The sequence below is a fragment of the Notolepis coatsorum genome (assembly GCF_963971535.1).
Source record: "Notolepis coatsorum genome assembly, chromosome: 4".
Taxonomy (NCBI): domain Eukaryota; kingdom Metazoa; phylum Chordata; class Actinopteri; order Aulopiformes; family Paralepididae; genus Notolepis; species Notolepis coatsorum.
The window spans coordinates 178,893,801-178,914,342 of record NC_140168.1 but is presented as its reverse complement, the minus strand read 5'-3'; the positions used below and the strand labels follow the sequence as shown (position 1 = coordinate 178,914,342).

General features: G+C 47.7%; 1 protein-coding gene across 2 annotated transcripts in view; it reads left to right on the top strand.

Annotated features, from left to right (window-relative positions):
- The first annotated feature begins 6,831 nt into the window (after positions 1–6,831).
- tesk1b (testis associated actin remodelling kinase 1b) overlaps positions 6,832–20,542 on the top strand; it is a 68,395-nt gene continuing 54,684 nt past the window's right edge. Inside the window, exons 1-2 of one of the 2 annotated variants that reach the window (XM_084311775.1) lie at positions 6,832–7,008; positions 8,171–8,465. In XM_084311775.1, coding sequence (XP_084167901.1) covers positions 8,283–8,465 — 183 coding nt within the window. In that variant the 5' untranslated portion in view covers positions 6,832–7,008; positions 8,171–8,282. Of the gene's footprint in view, positions 7,009–7,670; positions 8,466–20,542 lie in introns of both variants that reach the window. The other variant, XM_084311776.1, reaches the window with a different exon arrangement.

The following is a 20,542-nucleotide window of genomic DNA, read 5'->3' as shown; positions in this document are numbered from 1 at the left end:
TGTCTCCAGGCGGTATCAGCGTTGCCTTATATAGTTGCTATTATACGACAGGTGGTGTCAACTTAGACCCATCGTAGGATTCCTGCTATTCCTAGTGACTCATGCTATTGACTGACTTTACGCATATTCTTCGCCATACAAGCGCGACCCTAATTCTCATTCTGTAACCTAACGTTGCCTAATAATAATAAATTACCCTCAAATACTATTTCTTTGTCAATGCCGTGTTCTTGTGGGTGTTCACCATCTATATTTGATGTACTGTCTGGCCAGTAATTAAAGTACATAACTAGCAGTGGTTTAATCTATCACAATCTTTAATACAGTCAGGGTTTTGTAACCCCTCAGTTACAATTGGTCCTTCGAGCCGGAGGGTATCAGTGTAATATTTAATATAATATTAATATTGACATGGCCAGCGGTGAACACTCCCCAAGCGGCTCCCCTAAGCTAGAACACCCGCAGCGCAAACGTCAGCTACCTCCATATCTGGAGGAATTCACTTTCGTTCTACCCCCTAGCTTATCTAAACAGACGTTAAATACGGATAAAACGGATAGTTTAAGCATGCCCACTCCTATCGACTTGGCGGCCCCGCCAGTAGAGAACCCAGTGGGTTCAAACGAAACTGACTTAGCTCACGGGGGGGACCAAGCAGGACATGACGTGACTATACCTCCAGACAGCGTCACCGGGATAGACCCCGGAGCGCTCCAGGATAAAGAAAGCGCTCCAGGGATAGACCCCGGTGCACAACCAACCCAAGAGCGCGTACCCGAGACAGCCCTCGGCGCGCAACCACGAGAAGAGTACCGCGCTCAAGAGATAGACCTCGGAGCGCGCCAGGAGGGCAGGTCTCCACCAAGCCCTGTCAGCGCCCGATCACCTCCACCAGTGTCATCCCCCAGCGAGGCTGACCAGAGACTGGCGCAAGCCTTGATCGCCACGCTGACAGCTTCAACCGAAAGAGACCGACTCCAGGGTGAGCGCGACCAACTCCAAGCACAAGCCCTTAGTGAGCGCGAACACTCTGCAGCGGAACGAGAGCGCCTCCAGGCGCAAGCACTTAGTGAGCGCGAACACTCTGCAGCGGAACGAGAGCGCCTCCACGCGCAACTTCAAGCACAGACGCTTAGTGAGCGCGAACAGTCGGCAATGGAAAGAGAACGCATCCGACTAGAAGAGAGTCGCCTCCAGGCTGACGCAGCGATGACCATCAGACTGGAAGAGAGGCGCCTCCAGGCTGAAGAAACCATTCAGCGAGACCGTACCAACGCGCAACGCGATGCACAGCGCGACGCCGCCAATGCACAACGCGAGGCGGAACGAGACCGTGCCAATGCACAGCGCGACGCCGCCAATGCACAGCGCGAAGCGGAGCGGGACCGCCTGCAGGCGCAGATGATAGAACAATTGATCCAGAGGGCTACCCCCCACTCCTCCACACGGAGCTCCCGGAGATCATCACGACACGGGTCGAGGGCACCTTCCCCTCCCCGACCAGTCTACACGGGACCCGGCCAACAGGGAGAACCTGCCTACGTCTCCGAGCCCCCTCCCCGACCGGTCCATACGAGACCCAGCCAACGGGAAGAACCGGCCTACGTCGCCGAGAGACTAACTAGAAGACTCCAAGACCTAGCGGAGGAAGAGGAGGGATATCAAGCCCACCAGTACGAACCTACTTTGGACCAGGAGGCCCAGTACAGCCCCGACCCCAGCCCCGAGCCACTGCGTTACGAACCCCCGACCCAAACCAAGGTTGAGTTTAATACACAGTCAGCACCGAGGAGCAGCACCTGGGGGCCCGGCCTCTGGTACCCACCCAGCACTAACCCACGACCCCACGTACGGGGAGACTCGCCCAGGAGGCCTCTCCCCCTACGCTCATCGGTGTCCCAGCCATCCATGGCATCTTACCTTGGCGCACCGACGTTCCCAGACTTTACGCGCGAGGACAGAGCACAGTACACGGAATTACGCATGTGTTTGGAGACTATGATGTCCGATGTCCACGACGAGTTGTACAAATATGCCATCCTCCTCAAGCATCTCAAGGTGCCCAGAGCGCATAACATAGCGCTGGCATATTCCAACTCAAGCACCCCATACTCCGCGGCTCTGATGGCCCTCGACCAGCGCTATGGACGCATATGGGATTACGTGATCCAAGAAATACGAGAGATCGACCGCCTCCCCCCAGCCAAAGACAATAGAGCACTGGATGACCTCTCTATCAAGGTACAATCCCTCGTGGGGATGCTGGGGTCCCAAAAGGAGAAGGGGAGACATGAACTGTATGCAAATTCTAACGTGGAGCGGATACTGGAGAAGCTCCCTCCAGCCCGTCAAGAGCGTTTTCGGCGGCAGAGAGACCACCGTGACCCCAACGGCCCAGAACCATCCCTCCTAGACCTAGCTGATTTCCTCGCCAGGGAGGTCAGCAGTCTACGATTGGACACATTCGTGTGGACCAGCTCTGACCCTAAAGATGGACCGCGGAGGTTCAATGACAACCGCCGGTCAGTGACAGTTATGCACCAGGCCGAGTCAGTACCGCAGCACAAGAACCACAGCACCCCCCACGTCAAGGAGAAGTGGAAGGCTGTCTGTCAGTACTGTGAAAATGAACATTGGCTGTCTCAATGTGACACCTTCAAGAAGCTGAACGCTGACGAGGTGAGTCAGTGGATCAAAGCCAACCGCCGCTGCTTCTGCTGCGCGCGCAGCCATATGGCAGCTGAGTGCCGCCTAAAGAAAAGATGCAGCAAGTGCGACGGCGCCCACTTGGAGGTCCTACATGACAGCAACAAGAAGAAACCCGTACCCCCAAGCAGCTCGAGAGTGAACGTCATGTACATAGACCCCAAGCATAGCGGGACCCCCCGAGTGCTCATCAAAGTGGTCAGAGTGCTCCTAAGCTACGAGGACAAGGTCCTGGACACTTACGCCGTCCTCGATGATGGGTCTGAAAAGACTCTCCTCCTCGCTTCCGCCGCAGCCCAGTTGGGCCTGCGGGGTACCAAAGAAACAATGACAATCCGTACTATTCAGCGAGACCTGAAAACCATAAAGGGCAAGAACGTCTCATTCACGATAGCAGCGGTCGGGCAGCCCGCGAAGCGGTACAGCATTACTAAGGCATTTACAGGCCATGACATAGGCCTGTCAAGCTACAACTACCCCATCCCACAGCTGATGGCGAAGTACGTGCACCTACGTCAACTACCTATACCGCTCATCGACGGCGCCACACCGACCCTGCTCATAGGCTCCGACCACGTGGACCTCCTTGTCCCAATCGAGGCGGCCCACATCGGACCTAAAGGATGCCCAGTCGCGGTTCAGACCCGACTGGGGTGGACGCTCCAGGGCCCCCTCTACGGACTTGACAGTCAACCCACGTCTACACGCTGCCTGCACACAAAGGTGAGCGACACCGGCCACTCTCTCGTACAGCCCGTTGCGAGGCTATTGACATTAGACGAGAAGCCTGTGAGAGAACCGTGGGCTCAAGAAGAGGGAGTTCCACCCCCCTCAGCTGCGCTCCAAGCGACGTAGCTGACCTCGAACCCAGCACCCCAAACGACTTCTTGATGGGGCGGCCGGAACCGGCCCCTCCTCAGACGGGGTACAGACCGAACAAGAGGAACAGATGGAGGATGTGGAGACACAGCCAAGCACAGATCAACCAGTCTCAGGCCCGCTTCCTCCTAAGCTCCCTACCATCCCTTCCAGCCCGTCAGAAGCGGGTCAAGGACAGGGACAACTTAAAAGTGGACACAGTCGTTATGATCATAGACCAGTCACTACCCCGAGCTATGTGGCCGGCCGGCCGCGTAAGCAAAGTGATCACTGGTGCCAACGGAAAGGGTTAGAGCGGCAGAAGTTATTGTCCAAGGGCGGACTTACACCCGACCCCTGGCGAGGCTGATAGAGTTGCCAGAGCTCCCTGACTCCCCTGATGACGATCATGACCCACTGACTTTGTAGATTGCCCTACTCCCCACAACAGACATTGAGCAGTTGACTGGACTATTAATCTGTCTCCTTTAACTAATTAGGTGCGGACTAATTAGGAGGCGGCTGTTGTGAAGGGCCAGATTAAACTGAGAATCTACCTTTATTGTTTGATATACTTTGTATATTATTTATATATATATACGGAATATCCCTTTACCTACGTTCAAACCAGAGTAATATTCGCTCTCCTTATTGGATAGCGCCCTAGGCTCCAGGCAGTCTCGCACTCAGACAGGTGCAATGGGCGAGTTTGGGGCATGTCAGAACATGCCCGGAGTCAGCGTATTGATACCAGACAAAGACTGCGGTTTGGCACTAGATAACCACTTAAGTATATATGCTGTGGCAGGTGCGCACAGCAGCAGTTCGTCTAAGCAAGCAGTGTGACAAGTTCGTCTAAGCAAGCAGTGTGACAAGTTCGTCTAAAGCAGCAGTGTGACAAGTTCGGTAACAGTGAAGTGAGCAGCAGTGCGTCTAACAGAGCGTGGAGAACCACGTGCGAAGGGAATAGTAAAGTGTCAGAGTTTAATGCAGTAACGGCAAGTTCGACCTAGTTTAATGTGAAGTAAATAGTCGTTCATTTATTGTATATCGTGCAACCACAGTTCGTTCGTGTGTAGCATTGGACATGTGCACAGGAGAACCAGTGGCGACGATTGCAGAACCATTACTGGTTGGATTATATTGATTTGGAACGTGTTACCCGGAGAAGAGCATCGTTGATTTCCACTATCGTTTGGGATTCAACCTCGTGAGGATTACAACTCGGGCTGGCCTCGTGGACGGAGGCTGGCTAGCTGTCATCAGTGCTATCGAGCATTTGGATTACAATTATTGCTTTGCTGCTGATCAAGGGATTTACAAGGACCGACTCCTGTACCTGGAGTCTCTTTATTCCTCATTGAATCAGACGGAGTACCCGAACATTCCTCTACCCTCCAGGCCTTACACCCCCGGAGGAAACCCATTGTCTCCAGGCGGTATCAGCGTTGCCTTATATAGTTGCTATTATACGACAGGTGGTGTCAACTTAGACCCATCGTAGGATTCCTGCTATTCCTAGTGACTCATGCTAGTGACTGACTTTACGCATATTCTTCGCCATACAAGCGCAACCCTAATTCTCATTCTGTAACCTAACGTTGCCTAATAATAATAAATTACCCTCAAATACTATTTCTTTGTCAATGCCGTGTTCTTGTGGGTGTTCACCATCTATATTTGATGTACTGTCTGGCCAGTAATTAAACTGTACAACTGTACAAACAAAACTGTACATTGGATTATTGACAAGACCATACTTGGTAATTTACTGTACATTGGAGGGGGTTGTGTTCGGACATTTACAGGGGCCAGTTTCGAGTTGCAGTCTCCCTTAGGTGTTTTTTGAGAGTGTTTTTGAAAGTGGGTAGTGATTCACATTCCTTTACAGCTTTGGGTAGGGCGTTCCACATTGATGTGGCATAATTGCGAAACGTGTTTAGTCCCTTGTTTGAGCCGAATCTGGGTTTAACATGATTTGTGGAGCTCCCTCTGGTGTTGTGATCGTGGTATTCACTGACCTTTGGGAAGTATTTTGTCATGTACATGGGTACCTTGGTCGTGTAGTGTATCTTGTAGACCAGGCCCATTGCAAGTTGCTGTACTCTGTCGTCTACTCTAAGCCATCCTAGGTTGTCAAAGTGGGCAGGGGTGAGGTGGGTTCTAGGAGTAAGGTCAAGCAGTAGTCTGACCAGTTTGTTTTGAGATGTTTGTAATTTTGTTTTTAGCGCCTTTGAGGTGCTTTGGTACCATGAGGTGCAAGCATAGTCGTAGTACCCTTGAATGAGTGCTCCTGCTAGAGTCTTCAGGGTATTCTTGTTTACCAGTGAGGAGATCCGGTACAAGAATCGAGTTCGTTGGTTGACTTTTTTTATTACATTGGATGCCATTTTGTCACAGGAAAGATTTGCCTCTAGGATGGAACCCAGGTAGGTAATATCTTCTTTCCTTGTGACAATATTGTCATCCACTGTAACTGAGAAGCCGTCGGTCTTGCTGAGTTTGTTATTTGAACCGAAGAGAATGGACTCTGTTTTGCCCATGTGTAATGATAGTTTGTTATCAGCGAGCCATATGCAGATTTTGCCTAGTTCTCAGCTTTTTTCAACCTGTAACTTGTTCTTGTCAGAGACCAGCAGGGCTGAGTCGTCCGCAAACAGGAACAAGTTGCAGTCACAAGCTGACGACATGTCATTTGCATAAATTAGGAACAGTAGCGGACCTAGTATGCTTCCTTGTGGAACACCACCTCCACTACTACCTTCTTCCTAGTGACTTTCTATTTTTTAAAGTGACATTTTGTTTACGTGGTTGTTTTAGCGGTTGCCGCATGAGTGTTGTGTGTGTGTGAATGAATGAAAACTTTATTTAACAGATTGCAGAATGAATGGGTACAATACAGTACGGCTCAATACACACAATTGTTAAGGGGATGCAGACCAGAGAAAGACGTTTGTCTTGTTTACATCAGGGTTCCCCATTTTCAATTCATAGTGAGTGTGTGTGTGTGTGTGTGTGTGTGTGTGTGTGTGTGTGTGTGTGTTCATTGTGTACTTGTGTACATTACCTACTGTAGGTGAGAGTTGTGTACCAGGCAATGGAAGCGCCCCCGCAGGTGCATTTCCGCTGTGGTCACGTGGGGACCCGCCCACCCGCGTCGCCTCCAATAATAAAGCGCTGCCTCCAAGAGTCGCGGCTCTGCCTCCTTCCCCCGCAGCCGAGCAGCAGCGGTTACTAACGGAGACGGCGGACGAGAAGGTAAAACGACACCGGTGTGACCGGCGTCCAGCAGCAGCAGCGGCGGGAGCGGGAGGTGGAGGACAAGGCTGATTAATTAGTGAAATAAAAGGCCTCGGTAACCGGACACACGATACCCGATCAGGGCTGCCTCGGACACCGGGCGCGCACCGTGCGTGGAGATTATTATTTGACAACGAAGGGCAGGTAAGAGTCATCATCACATCCACGCGTGCATGTGTTCCTCCTATACTGCGGTGCAGAAGTGTTGTCAGCTCTTTTTTTTCTCACCCTGGAATCATAGAAGCCTCCGCTCGGTGGTAGACGACTAGTATGTGTTTATTATTATCCGAGGGACACGATCAGGGACAGACGAACCCACAAACTCGAGCTTAGTTCAGCTATTCAATATTTATGACCCGCAGTCAAGCTGTGGGGAGATCTGTCACGATACGCGGCTCCAGAGAGATGACATCAACACAGGGCCACAGCAGGACCCCCCCCCCCCCCCCCCCCCCCCCCGTTGACTGCAATACACCGGGCAATTTGCTGACATGCCGATTTGCTTATTTATGATGAGGCCTATTCGCAATTGATTGGGGTTGATCAAACGGTCTGGCAGCAGACTATGTGATTATTTGGATCGATTTCACAGAGCGACTCTTGACTTGTGTGAAATGTGACGGCTGATGGTCGGGTCATATCTCGCAGCCTACATATTATTATGACCCATCACATTATTGCGCACAAGAGTCGCTCTGTGAAATTGATGGTGTATACTGACAGGCGAATACCCGGTGCAATCTAGATCAGACCATGTTCTATTTTACAGCGACATTTTTTCTGTCATCCCCCCATTCGCACTATAGGCTGCCGGCCGCTGCAGACTCTGCACAGAACGAGGGAGCTGTACGGCAGCGGCGGCTCAGCTCTGCGCGCACGGGACACTGGAAACGGGGGGGATTCATGAATTGGTGGAACGGGAGGACGGAGAGCCCGCCCTTCTTCCACTGCGAGCACAGAGCGGAGGAAACGGGAGAGCAACTGCTGCATTAGGACCGGGGCATTAGGACCGGGCATTAGGACCGGGGCATTAGGAGCGGGGCATTAGGACCGGGGCATTAGGACCGGGGCATTAGGAGCGCACTATACCTCCGCTTCTCGGCGACATGACGGCGTCCAGTGAACCGCGCACCCTGCCGGATGCGGCACGGAGAGCAGCTGCGTAGTTTCTGGGAAATAACCGAACTTGAGAAAGAACGGTTTGCTGCACGCGGGGGACTTTTTGACGGCTCGGGAATGATTAGGCCTATAGCCGGTCTGTCTGACATTTGGTGTCCCTCTGCTCTACCTCCGTTTGTTTCTCCAGAGAGCCGCGCGCTGCGGCCAGCGGGACGTGATGGGACGACACGTTAACGACGGTAGTCGGGCTGGATTGTAAACTGCGCACACGACCCCCTCCTCCTCCCGGGCTGACCGAGATGGAGAGGGTCGAACCGGAGTTGGAGATGGGAGCAGAGCCGCCCATCCACAGTGTCCATGGACCCAACCGGATCAGGCCGTCTTCGTACCGGGCACTGCGCAGCGCTGTGTCCAGCCTGGCCCGCATAGACGACTTCATCTGCGAGAAGATCGGCTCGGGGTTCTTCTCCGAGGTGTTCAAGGTGAGAGATGCAGACATGTGTGTGGAGGGGGGGGGGGGGGGGGTGAAGTCATTCGACACAACCTGACCTTGATATTTGAGATTCTAGGTCTTGGACATACGGTTAATTGGACTATTGGTCTAAATGTTCACCGACAGGTAGCTCTTAGGGGTGTGCATAATGCACATAAAGCAGGCCCGAGATGCCTGTGAATCCTCTATAGGCCCACATTGAACGAGGTCAAGTTTCCATGGCAATCAGTGTGGAAGGTGGCATGCATGATGTTTGTAACCCATTGAGGAACACTTTTTGGTTGTTTAATTCCAAGTAAAACCCCACGTGAACTGAAGCAACAATTCAGGCTGTTGTTGTGCAGTTGTTTACTTCCTTGTTGTTCCTCAGCCCTTCATACAGTAGTTTAGCTTTTAGTAGGTTCCTTTCCAAGCATGAAGAAATCCAGTGGTATCTATGGTAACAAACTGCCCCAAACTGAACAGGAAAAGATGCATGGTGTTGGAAATATTATGAGGAAGAGGACGGTGGCGTAGAAGGTGACGCGGTTGGGTCTGTCGTCGACTGAAATAAGTGACTTAAGAGTCTAATTAGGTCGGCAAATCTGAGGTGGAATTTCCCTCATTCTCTGCATTTGTGCTGAATTACCTTTTTTTTTTTCTTTTTTTTTTTTTGAAGATGACTAAATGCACTCGTATCATTTTACATTGAACGCACCGGAGTGATTGGCAGACCAATCGGCTAAGAGGGAACGGCCCCATAGATCATTATGGCGCAACAGGGAGGAAGTACACTTCACTGACCCATCTAACGGTTATCTTCCTCTCCACACTCCATCACTAGTGACCCACATGGGCTGGAGAAGGAACACAGTGTTTTGGTGTGTAAAACGATACGGCCCAGGATGGCTAGAGCCGGTAACTCTACTCTCGGTTCTGTTTAGGCCGGATACTCTTAACATGTTACCGCTCCGCATTACACCTTAAAGGCAGCGATCGGTGATCCAAACTATAGGGCTGGGGAGTGGGGATAGCCACACTGATTCCCGCGCATGCGCATAAATGTTCCCTCGCATGCGCAGATTGCGCACAGACTAAAGACAATGCCTAATTGCCTCTAGGGGCCCTTTCTCACTCACTGCTCTGTGTCGAATCAGACCCGGCTCGCATCAGAAAAGGGTGTGTCTGTCTGAGTGAGAACGCTGTCCCCCGTCCCCGCCCCCCGCTGATTCGTCCCCGGGGGCGCTGAACCTGGACCGCTGAAATAGGTGGTCTCAGGTGCGCACTAGTGGGGGCGGTTAGGCCTGGCAATTTTGTTTGCCATTGCTATGTCTATACATTGTTCGAATGCATTTATTTCTATTAGACCAGTGGTGCCCAACCAGTCGGCCGTGGTCGACCAGTAGATCAATGACATGCAATATAATTGCCACAAGCGATGGGATAATGTTAGCTTCTGAACAGGCTAGCTAACTAGCGTTAGCCGTTAGCCATTGCTGTATACTATACTTTCTTGTTCGAATGCATTTATTTCTATTAGACCAGTGGTGCCCAACCAGTCGGCCGTGGTCGACCAGTAGATCAATGACATTCAATATAATCGATGCGAGCAATGTTACTAGTAAAAGGCTAAGCTAACTAGCGTTAGCCGTTAGCTTAGCGTTATTGTTAACCCTGCAAAACAATCAAAAGCGGACTCTACAACAGAGTTCCATTCATGAGAAAAGGGGGGTGGGTTATATTGACAAGGCTTGACAACAGATGTTCAAATATAACTTCATATTTATTAGTTATTTGTTTCTTTATATCAGAATCCAGTCTCCAGTCTCCGTGTTAACACTTCCTGTGTTTACATTTCGAGCGTGACATCATCGACTACGGCAAGCTTACAAGCTCAAAACGAAAACCGTAAACAAAACCCAGAGCGCGCCAAGACTGAAGTGTGTACACAAACTAGAGGGGGGAGAGGGGGGGGGGGGGGGGGAGTTCGGCACGGAACTCGGAATGAGGACGGCACGGAGCTGATTCGACCCCGATGTTGAGTGTGAAAGCCCCCTAGGAATGGAATGTAACACATTTCATTCAAAAGTTTTTAGGGCTGTCTTAAATACTTTGAAGCTTCGAAGCTTCGTTCGATGGCACAAGCTTCGAACATTAAAAAAAAATCGAAGTTAAAATTATTTTATTTGTAATTTTTTGCCTCCAAAATCTTGCGCCTCCATTCCAATGAAACGAAAGTAAGCGGCGCCTTCCCGCCTCCATTCCAATGAAACGAAAGTAAGCGGCGCCTCGACTCCACCTCTCTAGAACAAGCACGTGGAGATTATCTGTGTTGAAAACAACAAGGACATGTGCAGCAGACATGTCGACGAAGAAGTCATCAGACGTGTGGTTACACTTTAAAATATGCAAAGACAATGCCCAAAAAGCCGAGTGCCAGATATGCCAGAAGAAAATGGCATATCACAACTCTACAACAACTTTGCCAAATCACCTAAAAAACGTAAGTATCGTTGTACACGACGGCGACGCCACACAAAACATTAATAAGGCTATGCCTATGCTGCTATGACTAATGTGTTACCAAGTTGGCTAATTTAATCGTAATCATCTGCTTTTGTAGGTGCATTGTCTGATATAATTATAAATTATAGATTTTAAATTAAATATAATATAATTGTTTGCTTGATAGACGAAGGTTGCAACATAATTATGTAATGTCATGTCGGTGGCTGTGAGAGCAGCCCCACTGCACCCAGGCAGGGCAAGGGGCTACTTAATTAATTAATCCAATCCACTTTATTTATAGAGCACATTTAAAAACAACAAAGTTTACCAAAGTGCTGTACAAGTCCCACAACATAAGATTTCTTTTTTTCTTTTTTTGAAGCTTCGAATTAAAATCGAAGCTCGGCCCCGAAGCTTCGATTGCCAAAAAAAGCTTCGAAGGTCAGTCCTTTTGTGTGAATGTATCTGAGAACGTATTTGAACACACCGACCTGAGCTATTGTTATGCAAAGTAGCCAGGTGGGTACTTGGGAGAGTTGGCGCATCAGTCGAGTGCAGCGCATTCCTGTGTGCATGTGTGTGCACATCCGTGCATGCGCGTGCTTCTGCTCACGGAGCCGGTTGCTCGGCGTGCAACCCCGTCCCATGACCAACGCACCCCTGGCGGAGCCCAGCCAAAAACAGCTTGGATTTTGTAAGGGGAGAAAGTGGTGCACCAAAGTACTTGATTAAAAATACAAAACAATGAATTTTATTGAAAAGAACCTTACAGATGTGTTGCATAGACTCACAGGAATTGTGTAAAATTGCCCAAATAGTGAAAGAAATAGCAAAATAGTTCCCCTTTAAGTAACTGAAAACATACATCCAATAATAATCAAAACAAATCTCCTTGTTGAGAGGAAAGGGAAAAAATGTTATCCATAATTTAATAATATTTGGATTCCATCTTCTATCAAATTTATCTGAGGAGTGTATGTGTGTGCATGTATTTATATATTTGTTTGTGTGTGTGTGTAAACGCACAATTATAAAAAGAAAATTGGTTTAGGATCAATCTGGGATTAATCTAGATCAGATTACTGAAATGACTATCAAATCGGAATCCCTTTTTTTTTTTTTTTTACCCAGCTCTAATCCAAATTTTAACAAATTGGTATCGCCACCATAATTGAGAGGACAATGGAGACATGCTGTCATTCTCTAGTCAATTGACCTAGCTCTTGATACACTGACTAACACTAGACAACATGCTGTCATTCTCCAGGTGACTGAGCTCTGATACAAGGACTAACACTAGACAACATGCTGTCATTCTCCAGGTGACTGAGCTCTGATACAAGGACTAACACTAGACAACATGCTGTCATTCTCTAGTTGACTGAGCTCTGATACAAGGACTAACACTAGACAACATGCTGTCATTCTCTAGTTTACTGACTGAGCTCTTGATACAAGGACTAACACTAGACAACATGCTGTCATTCTCTAGTTAACTGACTGAGCTCTTGATACAAGGACTAACACTAGACAACATGCTGTCATTCTCTAGTTAACTGACTGAGCTCTTGATACAAGGACTAACACTAGACAACATGCTGTCATTCTCTAGTTAACTGACTGAGCTCTTGATATAAGGACTAACACTAGACAACATGCTGTCATTCTCTAGTTAACTGACTGAGCTCTTGATACATGAACTAACACTAGACTATATGTAAACATGAGTTTTTATTGCATTTGTTGTATTTTGTGGCTGTGTTTTGTTTACATTGGTAGCCGACCCTGACTCCACATCTATATGGTCAAAAAGTGGAGTTGGGATTGTATGCACAGCACGAGATGATGGACGAGGAGCTAATTGCCGTGGCTTTGAAAAGGGAGAGATGGGCTGCGCTCGTGGGTTGATGGCATGAAATTTAGAAAACAATTTAATATTGTATCTTTAATTTACATTTTTCTTCTTTACTCGGGCATACCAAAGACCTGTTCGCTGTATATGTCAGACTCTGGTGTCCGTGCACATCACCGGGGCAGAAAGGAATGTAATCCTGGTCAGAACAACGGGGCAGGCTACAATATATTTGCATTAGTTAGCCATGCTACCGATCTAAACAATCAATCCATGGCATGCCAAAGCTAGATATGTAAAAGGTGAAGGACTCACACGTTGTACTTCTTTTAGCGCAGCAGCTTGCGCAGGTCCGGGGCAACTTAGTCACGTGACTCAGTTGGTATTGCTGATTGGCTCGAACACGGTATGTTTGTAACTTTGTATACAGCAAACGGGTCTATAGCTCTTTCCACAACACACAGTGTTAAAGGGAATTCATTCGTTGAACGAAGTGGAACGTTTGGTCTTTTTTGGGCAGTTCGAATTTCCATTTTAGTTTTCTTTGCTGTACATGGCCATCTATCATGCTACCTGGGCTGGGCATTACGCCCAAAATATCATATCCTGACATTTTTGATACTATTGACGGTATACGTTTCTCTGTGTGAATTACAATGAAATATTTATATACATTAATATTTTATTGTCATTATACAGTACATTACAACAAAAGGAGGTTTGGCACCCAACCAGAGTGCAAATGTAATAGTAGTGCTGCAATATACAATGGGCAGGTGATTAAACTGGGTACAAAATATACAAATTGGTACTACAGAGTGTAGTGTTGATCAGATGTACGTACAGAGTTGTAGTATTATATATACAGGTATAAAGACACTATGGTAGTACTAGTAAGTCATACTGGCCAGCAGTGTAACTAGTAGGAGTAGGATACAGTATGTAGAGTTATAGATCTAGTCTACAGATAATATGTAATGTAAGGATTATGTGCAAGTAAGAGATTCACCTGGGAAGGATGTTATAGTTTACTAGCACAAATGACACCTGACGCACTACAAGATTAAAACTGATCAAGCAACCCTTCAGATGTTTTGCTCTGCTCCGTGAGTTGCCCCTTTTTTAATAACTGGGCCACATTTAACATTTACCAGTCAAAGTAATCGGTGAGGTTGTAGAATAGACTTCATTGATCTGTTGTGATGAGAGGCTCTCCTGTAATCTAATATATGCCGCCTGATTGATGCTTTTATCCAGAGTGTCTTATATGGCAGGCAATCGGACCCCTGAACCTGGCAGCGTCGGTGCCATTTAGCTACACAAGATAACCACTGTGTGTTTACTGTTTAGGGTGGTAAAGTACTAACGGCCTAAGTAACGACGATAAACAAGTCCCCAATTCTTCCTTGCTCATGGATTATGCAGTTGTCTACAGATTCAAACGACTGTTGTGCCAAGCTTTTCGAGGCCCAGGTGTCTCGAGGGTAAGCTTTTTACTAGAAGGTTTTCGAATACGTTTTGGCCACAAAATTGTTCTGTGTAGTTTGGACGTCCCACCTGACTCGTTGTTTGTCGTGCGCTTATTTGGGAACTCTTGGACCATTTTCTCTGGGATGGATGGGTCGGCTGGGTCGCTCCTGCCTGGGTAGAGGGGGTTACCCACCCAGTGGTGTAGTCTAGCTTACACTCACTCACCCCTCCCCTGAACTCTCTCCTGCAGACAAGAATATTTAAAACATTTGCAGAGGGTACACTATAATTTGACAAAATCTTGCAATGACCATATCTTCCATCAGTTGCCTATACTTCCTTGTGAGGTTTTTGACCTTTTTTCTTTTGCCTTATCTTCTTTTGAGGGTTAAAGGTCAGGGGGTGTTGTTCCACCGTGCCTGTTGAGACATGCATTGTGATCAAGGGGCCTAGGTTTGGTTTCAACATGGGGGGGGTGGCGCTTCAAGCGGGGGGTGGTCCTCCCCCTGGAAGCTTCACTTCCTGCATTCTGCTGGCGGCTTATGAGAGGCACGTCTGCAAAGTGGAGATGTTTGTTTGTACTAGGGATGCCCCGATCACGTTTTTTGCCACCGATCACAGATCGTCTTGAGCCATATCGGCCGATACCGATCCGATACCGATCGATTTTGATAAAAAATAAAATAAAAATGTATTTTATATAATTTTTTTTTTTTTTTTTATAAAATATATATATTATATAATTAGACTTGTAGTTGTATTATCTGCGAGACAACGCCACCACCCAACAAGTCAAAATGCTCGCTATCTGCAAACAGCTCCACTGTCTGTGTAAATACTCTGCTTTGGTCAAATCACATTCAGCGTGGGGCCTGAGAGTGCTGGGGCTGACGTTCTGCAGATGGATACTATTGAGTCAGAGCGACAGGGTCTGAAACGTGTTATGAAGCATGATAGCTAATTAGCCAATGTTCAGCTGCAAAAATGAATAATGTCAATTATGTTATAAGACATTGATATCAGGAGCTATCTGTAGCTACTGCTAGCCAGCTAGATGACGTTAGACAATGCATCATGTATTAAAATAAAGTGAACTATTTAGTTTACTGGATCATTTCGTTGTGATCTAACGTGAGCTACCTATGCTAACGGATGTCTCATGCTGGCGCATCCCTATCATTCTTAAACTGAAATGCGCATTTGTTTGTTGATATCAGGAGCTATCAGTAGCTAGCCAGTTAGACAACGCCTCATCATGTATTAAACTAAAGTGAATAGTTGACCGTGTAGTTTTGTTTAAACAGTAATGTTAGCTCGGTAGCTGTTAGCTTACGAGCGATAGCCAACGCTACCCAGCACTTGCGAAAACGAATGCCAAACTGTCACGTTGATATCAGGAGCTATCAGTAGCTAGATAACATTAGAGACAACGCCTCATGTATTAAACAAAAGTGAATAGATGACTGGGCCATTTAGTTTAATGCTGGTTATGTTGAAACTAAAGAGGAGTTCTCCGGTGCTCATCCACTCGACTATTGCCAAGAAGGGTTTGTTGACAACATGACACAGAGGACGGGCTAGACGCGCAGCAGCAGAGCTCTGTGTGGTTGTGAGAGAAGAGCGAGTGAGAACTCCGCTGAGAATTGGATCATGTTTTCCGTGTCATCGATAGTTTTTTTTTTTTTTTTTTTTACTAAATCTTTTAGCGTTTATCGCTTTTCTGGTCAAGCATGACCGACAGATGCAGGGTGAAACGGGAGGGAGAACAGGGGAAGACATTCGGCAAATGACGGCGGGTCCGGGAATCGAACTCGGAGTCAACCAGATCCGTGACGCAGCACGGTATTCCCCGACGCTTTCGCGTCGAGGTACATGGTGAGCTACTGGAGCTCCCCCAGTCATCGATCGGTTTTGACGATCGGCGAAAATAAAGCATTATCACCGATCGCATATTTATACTGATTATCGGCTGATAACGATCGGTGGCCGATCGATCGGGGCATCCCTAGTTTGTACCTCTTTTGTGGAGGGGGTAGTCTTTCATATTGGCTATATAATTCTTTTTGAGGGCCACCAATTTATCTCTTCTCAATATTGAGGGGGACATGTCCCCTGCAACCCCCCATAAAACTATGCCCATGAATGTGATATTGGGCAATACATTTGACTTGGTCTTGATTTATATAAGGAGTCTCCCTTTATTACGTCAATATATACCTTGTATTCCTTCTGAACCTTTTCTTGTATTTTCACTCATAACAATTGAATAACTGTTATAGGGCTGTCCCCGACTAAGGATTTGGATGGTCGACTATGATTGGCCAAAATTTGCCGTTAGTCGACTATTGGTCGACTAAAAAAAAAATATATATATATATATATATATATATATATATATATATAATTTTTTATTTTTATTTTTTCATTCCATTTGGGCTGTGGGGGGTGCTTAATGTCTGAAGGAGTCGACTGAAGGCTTCTTGTCCTCTGCAAGAGCATGCAATTGGTCCACTGATGGATACATCTTGATATTTGTCTAGTCTAGTGTGTTCATTAGATGGGTGAAATCCTCTTTCAGTGCCTCTGTGCCTGTTTTCGTAGGCAGTTAGCCTCTGGTATGTGTACCATTAGCGTTAGAGGCCTCTTTTCTTTTGGAAAGAATGATAAAAAAAAAAAAAGTATAAATATATATATATATAATATATATATATATATTTTTTTTTTGTATTCGACTAAGAGGTTGGCAGTCGACTACGGCTCCTTTCGACCGATTAGTCGACTAATGGGGGTCAGCCCTAAACTGTTAATAACAATACAACTTTATTCATACGATTGAAAACACGATTCAATCACAGGTTGAGTTGGAAGATGTGAGGAAGCCCCCCTTCCATCCGGTCCTAACGGCCTAACTTCTAATCTATGGCCACATTGATGCTAAATGAAAAAAATACTTTGACTGACTTCACCATGCAGTAGCGATATCATATTGTAGAGGATTAGGGGACACAATGCCCTACTGTATCTAATAACCCTTTTAGGCCACTCCCCCTCCACTTTGCCCTTTTGAATGTTCAATGAACATGCAAATGTCCCGCTGTTTACTCCCGGCCCGTCAAGATGCCACTTGGCGATTTTGATCGGCTCGCCCTTTTGATAGCAGCCATAAAAATGCAAAGTGTTCATGGGAAACCGCCGGGCCTCTCAACAACACCGGCGGTGGTAAAATCCAGCCGCAACTCCGCGTTAATTGTATCATAAAAGCCTAATTGGAAGGTCAGCGTTTGTGTCTCTGGCCACGGCGATGTCCCTGCACTGCGTCCCTTTCCTGGCTGCTGGCCGCTTCAGAAGCTCGGCATTCACAGGAAAATAAACTGTTGATAGGACATGCACGCGCAGTCGCGCACGCACGCACACACACATACTTAAGCGTTAACCCTAGCACTGCTTCCCACACCCTCCTACAAAGACTGGCGTGCTGCCATCGCTGTCTCCTGTTCAGCACAGTGTAGATCAATGGAGCCTCGCGGCAAACAGGCAGTCATTTACCTCACCGGTGTGCCATTGTGCAACCCCCCCCCCTTTAAAAAAATAAAAGAGAAAGGAAAAAAGAAAAGGGAGGGAGAGAAAGGATAGGAGCACGCATGTCGAGACTAATCCTTCAGGTGCTGTTTTTCATTTTTCTTTTAATATTCTTCAAAGAAGGGTCTGCACTGTGTGTGTCTGTCTCTTTGTGTGTCTGTCGTGTCTGTGTGTGTTTGTGTGTCCTTCATCTCCACGGGTCCCGCCGGCACTTTCCTGCCTCTGCTCCCGTCAGACTCTCGGAGACACACAATGGAACCTCAGAATTGCAAATAAACTGCACTATTGTTCCAGGGTTCCATGAGGATAAACTCCTCTGACGTCGATGTAAACACACGGCATACGTCGTTGGGTTTTTAAGAATAGGAACGGGACGCGTGTATCCTTTCCGCAACGGACATCGGTTTCCGGGTTCCTCTGATTGGCCGTGACCCCCACGTGACCCGCCCCCTTATCCATCGCTGCCGCTCTAGCGGCAGAGGTCCCTGCCTTCCTCAATTTATACGCATGGAAGTATTGACTACGCCGTAACGAATAATTTAAAAAAGATACCGTTAACTGGAATATGTTGTGCCTTTACACATATGTTGGATTATGTAATTGGTTTGTCATGACAAACAAATAAAAAAATCGCGATTTACACCAGAGCTCAGCCAGCGGCGAATATGCTCAGCGATGCCGCTCGCGGCAGCATATTCTCGCCGCTGGCTGAGCTCTGGTGTCCGCTGGAGCAAGCCAGAGACAGCCGGTGATGCGATATTTTATTGGTTTGTCATGACAAACCAATTACATAATCCAACATATGTGTAAAGGCGCAACATATTCCAGTTAACGGTATCTTTTTTTAATTATTCGTTACGGCGTAGTCAATACTTCCATGCGTATAAATTGAGGAAGGCAGGGACCTCTGCCGCTAGAGCGGCAGCGATGGATAAGGGTGGGGGTCGCGGCCAATCAGAGGAAACCGAAGTCCGTTGCGGAAAGGATACACGCGAACGGGAAGTACGGCAAGGAGGGGAGCACGCTTTTTCAGTTGGGCCTCAAAGGCTCGGTGTAAGCCAGTGTTGTAGGACTCGAGTCCTGGACTGAATTTCAGGACTCGTGACTCGACTTGGACTTGAGCACCGATGACTCGGACTTGGACTCAAGCATTGACTGCATTCAGACTCGGAAGGTGCAGACGAGGACTCTTGACTTGTTAATTGATAAATACAGTTATTAATTTTGTATTTCTTTTGTAATGGTCCCTAATCATTTGGCATAAGATATTGATGGCTAGTGCATTTGTTTGGCTATTGTGTCACAAAGTAAATAAACTCCATTTGAAACGGTGACTGCTTCATCCAGCCACTGCGGCTAGAGGAGAAGCTCACTGGGATGCAGCTGGACCGGGGAATGGTAGCCTGGATCACAGACTACCTCACCAGCAGACCTCAGTACGTGAGACTTCAGGGCAGCCAATCGGAGGTGCTGGTGAGTAACACTGGCGCTCCCCAGGGTACCTTGCTGTCACCCTTTCTGTTTACCCTCTACACCTCCGACTTCCGCTACAACACAAGAACGTGCCACCTGCAGAAGTTCTCCGATGACTCCTCCATCGTCAGCTACATTGTGGACGATGATGAGGCTGAATACAGGGCTCTGGTGGAGAGCTTCGTAGGATGGTCGGACAGTAACCAGCTCCAACTCAACGTCAGCAAGACAAAGGAGCTGGTGGTGGACTATCGGAGAGGTAGGAAGGGTCCCCCTTCTCCCATAATCGTCGGAGGGGAGGAGGTAGAGATGGTGGAGTCCTACAAGTTTCTTGGAGTTCACCTGAACAAAAATCTGGACTGGTCGGACAACACTGAGGCCCTCTACAGGAAGGGACAGAGTAGGCTGTTCTTCCTGAGGAGACTCAGGTCGTTTGACGTGTGCAACCGACTGCTGCTATCGTTCTACCAGTCGGTTGTAGCCAGCCTCCTCTTTTTTGCTGTGGTGTGCTGGGGGGGCAACATCAACTCGAGGGACTCCAGCAAGCTGAACAAGCTGGTGAAGAAGGCTAGCTCAGTAGTGGGTGGTGAGCTGGATAACCTAGAGGTGGTGGCTGAGAGGAGGATGAGGAAAAAGCTAGAAGCCATCCTGGAGAACCCCTCTCACCCCCTCTACGAGGAGCTAGCCAGAATGAAGAGCACATTCAGCCTAAGACTCATCCCCCCCAACACACCACAAACCGCCTGGGTCGGTCCTTTATACCGGCAGCCATCAGGCTCTACAATAAATGGCTCAGTGGGCTGGAGCGGCCGGTTCTGCTGCCAGAGCTATCACTGTCACAACTCGGGACTTGAGAACTAGAGACTCGCATCACCGACTATCTTGATTCTTTGCACTAGTAGAGACTCATACAAACGCCACTGGACTATCTTGTGTTTGTACTTTTATATTACTATTTTATATTACTTTTTATATTACTTTATTATTATATTGTATTTGTACTGTGAAGCTATGCATCCCCAACCCTGTACCCCCCCCCCCATGCTGCTTTGACACCCGAATTTCCACAAGGGGATCAATAAAGGATTATCTTATCTTATCTTTAATGTAGTCCTTTTTTTATTTGTATGTCAGCTCTTTGACTGCCAGACTGGAGTGGGCTCTTCTTTGGTGACTCGGACTTGGACTCTGACTGGAACACTGGG